The 7,397-nt window shown below is 36.1% G+C and overlaps 1 protein-coding gene across 1 annotated transcript in view; it reads right to left on the bottom strand.

Moving 5' to 3' along the window:
- LOC103193932 (natural killer cells antigen CD94-like) overlaps window positions 1-5,799 on the bottom strand; it is an 8,247-nt gene extending 2,448 nt beyond the window's left edge. The window contains exons 1-5 of the mRNA XM_042780461.1: window positions 5,730-5,799; window positions 5,015-5,080; window positions 3,434-3,526; window positions 3,217-3,279; window positions 1,570-1,721 (exon numbers count right to left, since the gene is read on the bottom strand). Coding sequence (XP_042636395.1) covers window positions 1,570-1,721; window positions 3,217-3,279; window positions 3,434-3,526; window positions 5,015-5,080; window positions 5,730-5,799 — 444 coding nt within the window. The remainder of the gene's footprint in view (window positions 1-1,569; window positions 1,722-3,216; window positions 3,280-3,433; window positions 3,527-5,014; window positions 5,081-5,729) is intronic.
- Between the last annotated feature and the right edge of the window lie 1,598 nt (window positions 5,800-7,397).

Genomic DNA, 7,397 nt, shown 5'->3' with positions numbered 1-7,397 from the left:
CTGCCTCGGAAACCCAAGAAGGGGTCACAGTAAGTCAGGTCCCACTTGATGGCAAATAACAACAAAAAATCTTGACAGAAGCAGATTGGCAGGCCTTTCTTCCACCATGGGTGGGTTAGAATCACCAAACTTTAGATTCGCAGTTGAGTGCAAAACTTTTGCGCCATTTAGCAGGCTCTATATTAGTTCCACAATATATTCCAGAGACATGAAAAAAATTACATAATTACAAAAGAAAGTATAAAGTGTATTAAAAGAACTGAAAATTAACAAAGTCATTTGGTGGGCTCCTTGAATAAAATGAATAAAAATAGTGATCTAGCACTTCTTCTTTTAGTTCTAACTGAAAAGTTTCTTGACTTTGTCTAACATCTTTATTTTTGTCCCAGTGATGTATATCTTGGAGGACTTTTATAGGGTTTATAATGACTGTTTCAAAGTACAGGGAATTAATAGATCATTTGTTCGAATTGTGAAATAAAATGACAGGTTTTACTTAAAAGAACAGAGAGAGTTCTCTTGCCCACGATACTGCAGGTCATCTTATTAAATGTTAGAAACCTATGTGCTGTATAATTGTAAATATACATAATGTTTAATGGTATAACGTTTATAGCTATGCTTTAAGGAGCTTTGGTGAAGCATTGGCTAAGGCCTCCACTGCTAAGCAAAAAGTCAGTGGTTTAACCCATCAGCTGCTTCGTGAGAGAAAGATGATGCAGTCTGCTGCCTTGAAGATTTCAAACTTTGGAAACTGTATCGGGCAGTTCTACTTTGTCCTATAGGGTCTATGAGTCAGAATCTACTGGGCAGTGGGTTGTTTGTTTGTTTGTTTGGTACAGCTATGCCTTAAACTGTAACCTTAAGAAGTAGCTTATATTGTTTCACATAATGGATGTAGGTGATCAGGCTCACTGAAATGCCTGAAGATTAACGAGCGTGTCATGTTTGCCAGGCGCCACGGGTCTTAAAACCATGGTTCACTGATGTGATTGTTTTAGCAAGATTTCTATTTACATTTTAGTAATCTTTCACGAAAAACAGCTTTCTTATAAAATTCATATATTCTGGTATAATTGTTAATATCAAAGATTTTTTGTTAAGAGTTACTAATAAAATTGTATATAAGCACTTTGAAATTTTTGTTAATTGGGACATTCATTTACTCGTAAGTGATGTATTACTCAATTTGCGAACTCACTATTAAACCTGCATAGCAATTGGTTAATGGTGTTCGGAGTTGTTTATATTTGACAAAATCTGTCCAGCCATATACTATCTGATTAAAGACTTGAGTCAAAGTGTTCAGCTAATTTCGATGCTATATTTTTTGTTGTTGTTGTTGTGTGCCGTCGAGTCGGCCCCGACTCATAGCGACCCCTCCTTGGGTTTCCGAGGCAGTATCACTACGGAAGTAGGATTGCCCAACCTTCCTTCCGAGGAGTGGCTGGTGGGTTTGAACCGCCAGCCTTCTGGTTAGCAGTCAAGTGCCTTAGCCACTATGCTACCAGAGCTCCCGCTATATTTTTTAGTCAAACAAAATGTGGAAAACCAAAATAAAGTACATGCCATTTCATCTCTGCTTTCTAGATGAAGTAGACTGGAATTCAGAGAAACACAGGAATTCCTGCTTTCTGCCCAAGTTTTTCCTTTATTAAAAATGAAGTAACAGTTGCATTGGTACCTAATCCACTTTTCTGGACAAGAACAGCAGTCAGAGACTAAGAGAAAAAACAAAACATTAACTGATGGCACTTAACACTTAAAAATTTCTATGCTACTCATTCAAAACTCATTTGTTATTTACTGATATTTTCTTAAAAAATTCTTTGAGAATCTACTATATATGTTTATTTTACATCACAGTGTGTTATGTTAACGTGAAATGACCTGTTTCCTCATAGAGGTTATATTCTAGAGTTAGAGTCAGAATTGTATAATATCCAATCATTTATAAATTATCATGTAATGATAAGTTTAGCAAATACACAAAATAAATCCATTATATTAAAACAGCACATAGCAGAACATGAAATGTGGAAAGTTAGAAAGTTAAGAAGTGACCTCAAAGTCGAACTGTGCAGTGTGAACAGGATTTAAGTGTAGACAGAGTAAAGAAATATTTAAGTGGGAAAACCATTTTAACATATTTCCTGACCTAGAAAAACTACAGTGCATTGATACAATTCTGGCAGCACAATGGTTAGAACGCTCAGCTGCCAACCAAAAGGTCAGTGCTTCGAATCCACCAGCCACTCCCCACTGGAGAAAGATATGGTGGTTGGCTTCTATAAAGATTACAGCCTTGGCAACCCTTGGGGGCAGTTCAACTTTGTCCTATTGAGTCACTATGGGTAGGAATCAACTCAATGTCAATTCATTTTTTCAAAAATGAAGATAAATAAAGCGATTGGCTTGACATTTGATAACAGTTTATCAGTAAGAGTGTCTTTACAGTGTTTTATTCTCAGAGATAAAAGTCATGAAACAAGGTTGTTGTTGTTGTTGTTGTTGTTATGTGCCATCGTGTCATCTTCAACTCATAGCAACCCTTCCTTGGATTTCCAAGGCGATATCTCTATGCAAGTAGATTCCCCATTCTTCCTTCCAAGGAGAAGCTGGTGGGTTTGAACCTCCAACCTTCTGGTTAGCAGTGAAGTGCCTTAGGCACTACACCACCAGAGCTCCTACAAAACAAGGTAGGCTTTCAAATGTTCACAAATGAATGGTTCTTGAGTTGTTGGGATAAAATACTATCAGGATGCTATAACAGGTGGTAAGCATATGAAAAGAAAACATTTAAATATTGAACTTTGTGCTGGCTTGCACTGGATAAGTAGGATATAGAATTACAGAAATGTAAACACTGAATTCTGAAACATAAGTCTCAGCAGAAACAATTGTAAAGAGATAGGAAAGTATGGGTTATGAGTAAACACGGCAGCTAATCAAGATTAGCTGTAATATTTACTGTGGTTTATTTCTAATTTGTTGCTTAACAATGAGCATACATACAAGAAAAAAAAGTCTGTCATTTTAAACTAACATTCTTAATTACTTAAACATGTAAGTGGTGCACACTCAATGTAATTTAGCCAAACGATTTTATCCTACAACTCAAGAAGCTGTATGACTATCTGTAATATTTCCTGTATATTGTCTGAAATTACTTATTTTTTCTACCAACAATAAAGGTTTCCAAGGTATGGAACCTACCTTCCTGGAGTACTACGGTGGGTCTTGGAGATGATGTTGGCTGAATACTTTGTTTACTAAATACTATAAGAAATGATTAGAAATTTGCTTAATTAGGTACAAATCTAAGTGAATCTATGAGACAATAAAATATTATATATTAGTAAATTGAATCTTTATTACTAAATGGTTTATCACAGTTTTGATCTTCATTAAGTATTTGCCTGCAGAAACTTACAATTATTCAATAGGATTCCCAGGACAACCATCAGTAAAAGACATACTGCTCCTAAGATTCCAGAAATCAGCCTCCAGGGAGCAGTCTGAAAAACTAGAGAAAGAGAGATAGGGCAAAGACTTAAAGAGCAAATACAAGGACTGAAGCTTTTTTTTTTTTTTTTTTTTTTTACAAAAAAAACAGAAGCCAATTAGAAAGATTCCAAAAAGGTTTTTGATGTGATAATAATCAGTTTGTCAATAAAACTTTGAAAGGCAAAGACATTTCATTCAGACTTTTCCCAGTGCCAGCGTTTTCATGTGGTGTACTTTATTCTTCAGTGAGATTATTCCTACATTTTCTATGCTATCATCTCTATCTCTAGAAGACAGTAAGGCACATTTATTATTTTTTTTAATTGGTAAAGAAGCTTCTAGAATAAGAGGAGATCAAGAGGTTCCAGTTTCTATGAATTTACATAAAAGACATTTACTTTTATTCTCTCAACAAAATAGCAAAATGAAGAGTATGATTATCATGAGTTAGATGAGAAAATTGAGAGTCTAAGAAAAGTATTATTTACTCATGGTGTCAAGGTGAGTAAGTATCCATTTCTTAAATAAGAAATCAAACTAGAGTGTGTCTATGCCCAGAGTCTTTCATTTGACACATCCTGTCATTGTCACTGAAAATAGCACTATTTGGAAGTATGTCCTTCTACTAATCTTAATGCAGCCTCTGCTCTGAGAAACGTCTTTCTGCTCATAGCTGTAGAGTATAACAGGGAGAGATGAGACAGGAGCACTCTGGACCTGGTTGGAGGAGAAGTTCCACAATTAATGCATGGCTGACACCTTGGGGAGCTGGGTTCATTTCTAGTATATTGAAATATGATATATAAACAAGTTTTAATACAAGAACATTGCATTTTCTCATATATAAAATTTCATACATTTTATAAAACATGAAATTGTTTGCTTATAGACTTTTCCCCTAGAACAAATCAACCATGGATGATTCTGCATTAACATTAGCAGACAGGATTTTTTTAATTAACAGCAATATAATAAGCCAAATTTTAAATCTGGGTGATCTTTGAGTGTCACAACACCACTCTTTAAACCTGTTGTAAAAGCATCACAAAAGTTTTCTAGATTGGAGAATTTACTATCAGACAATTAAAATCAATGTGGAAAGTGCAGACACAATGCAAGCCTAAAAATGTCCACTGTTAATTTTGCCTATTTCCTGTAGAGTTCATCCCTGATATTTAGAGCTCAGCCCTGATATTAGCCATGTCCATGAGATATCTTTCCTGGATACACACACACACACACACACACACACACATAATTTTGAGGTACACGTACCTGCCATGAGAAATTATGTTCTAAGGTTGATTCAAGGAAGGTAAGATGAGTGCTTTCTGGAGAAGAGCAATGCTGGATCACAGAGTTGAGCTGGAGGCTATGGAATTTGAAAGTTGCATATGAAGAAATTAAAAGAAACAGAGAAAGAAAACCTGCAGATTTAAATGATGTTCTTGAATCATCTATTGGTGAGCCACATATGTGTAATATGAACCAGAAGCAGCAAAATTACCAGCTTCTAAAATGATCCGGATATCACAAAACAGGAAATTCTCACTGTCCTTTAGTAATATGAACTCTATGAATAGAACCAAATAAGGTGAGAAGGAGTCTTTTTATAAATGTTTGAACATCAAAGTCATCTAAAACATATATTTGAAAAATATTTTAAAAAATGGATATTGTTAAAGAAAAGGTAAATCTATTCAGCATAATAAAAATTCTACATGGAATTTCCTGTTTTAATCATAATAAATCACCTCTTGCAAACTATAATTTAAAGTATTTTACATATATTAATTTAATTCATATGTCAATGCACATTTTAAAAAAATGTCTTGATATGGAAGATATTATAAATATCCTTTTCTCTTTATTAACTTTTTATTTTGTTTTGGGAAAAGTTTACAGAGCAAATTCATTTTCCATTTATATACATTTTGTTTCCTGACATTGATTGCAATCCCCACAATGTAACACTCTCTTTCCACTTCCTCCCTGTGGTTACCCTTTCCCTGTGCCCTTTCCTATGCATTCTTGCCTTCTGAGCTTTCTCCCTGCACAGATGCTGCCCTTCTGATCTCCCATGACTGATTGTTGTAAGGAGTGTGCCTCCCTGTTGTAGTTCACCTCGCAGGCCTGTCTATTTGGCTGAAAGTTAAGCCACAAGAGTGAGTTCAGTTCCAGGCCTGAAGGATGACTAGGAGCCATAGTCTTGGAGATCTCACCAGTCCCTTTCAGATCAGTATGCCAGGTCTGTTTTATCATTTTGAGTTTTGTTCCACATTTTAATCCCATGCTATCCAGGACCTATAATTTTAATTGCATTCTGAGTGGTTGGCAGTGGTAGCCCAGCATCATCTAATTTTCCTGGTCTCAGGTTCATGTAGACTGAAATTCCCATGGTCTACTAGTCCCTTGGACTAATTGTTTTCATATGTCTTTGATTTTCTTCATACTTCTTTACTCCAGACAAGGAGACACCAATATTTGCATCTTAGATGGCCATTCACAAGCTTTTAAGAACCTAGTTGCTACTCACCACAGTACGATGGAAAACAATATTTTTGTGTGCTTTTTAGGCCAGTTGGGCTTGCTGTCCCCTGCAACCATGGCCCAAGTCTATAGGCCCAGTCACTCCCTCCCTCAAGGTTTGGTTATGGCTCAGAAGTTATTATAACTTTGCCCCCTCTTCACTCTGATATATATATATGGACATTTTTATAGCACACACAAATACATGTATAGAAATATTGTCTCCCAGATATGTATATGGTCATTGGTATATCCCTGTTTGCTTACTCATACCTTATTATCTTTCCTGTCTACCTATGTATCTACCTGTGGATTAATGTTTGCAATTACTAATAATGCAGTATTGTGTATGAAAAATATTTATCTTTGTTGTCTGTACTTCTTATGCATCTCTCCATGTCTTCCTTTTCCCTAGTGATATTGTGCTGGTCACCCACTTTTATTACATTGCCTTTCCCTTCCCCAAAATCAATACATGTGTCTTACCTAACTAGCAGTTTTTCCTTCCCTCCTCTCCCATCCCAGGTTACCAAAAAGAAAGTTTCCTTCCCCATGTAAACTTTTCCTTGACTTTTTATAATAGTGGACTCATACAATATTTGTCCTTCTGTGATTGACTTATTTCACTCAGCATATTGTCTTCCGAGTTCATCTATGTTATGGCATGTTTTACAAATTCTTCATTATTCTTTAGTGTTGAATTGTAATACTGTGTGTATGTACCATAGTTTGGTTATCCATTCTTCTGTTTATAGCCACTAAGACAGTTTCCATCTCTTTGTTATTGTGAATAGTGCTATGATGAAAATAGGTGTGCACATATCTAATCGGACCCTGGCTCTTGCTTCCTTAGGATATATACCTAGCAAAGGAATTGCAGGATCCAACAACAGTATGTCTATTTCCTACCTTTTAAGAGAGTTCCATACCATTTTCCACAGTGGTTTTACCATTTTACACTCCCTCCAGCAGAACATGAGGGTTCTAATCTTTCCACATCCTGACCAGCATTTGTCATTTTCTGTCTTGTTGAACTTTGCTATTTTTGCTGGGTGAGATGATACCTGATTGTTGTTATGGTTTGCATCTCTCTAATGGGAGCTCTGGTAGCATAGTACCTAAGGCACTTGACTGCTAACCAGAAGGCTCGCAGTTCAAGCGCACCAGTCACTCCTCAGAAGGAAGATGGGGCAATCTACTTCCGTAGTAATACTGCCTCAGAAACCCAAGGAGGGGTTGCTATGAGTCGGGTCCGACTTGACTGCACATAACAACAATGCCTAAATATCATGAGCATTTCTTCAAATGTCTGTTGGCCTCCTGAATATCTTCTTTGGTGAATTGTCTGTTCATATCTTTTG

This window comes from Orycteropus afer, unplaced genomic scaffold (assembly GCF_000298275.1).
Source record: "Orycteropus afer afer isolate SDZICR_OR568_19922 unplaced genomic scaffold, OryAfe1.0 scaffold00040, whole genome shotgun sequence".
Lineage (NCBI taxonomy): Eukaryota > Metazoa > Chordata > Mammalia > Tubulidentata > Orycteropodidae > Orycteropus > Orycteropus afer.
The sequence above is the reverse complement of the archived record's forward strand: the minus strand, read 5'-3'. Positions and strand labels throughout refer to the sequence as shown.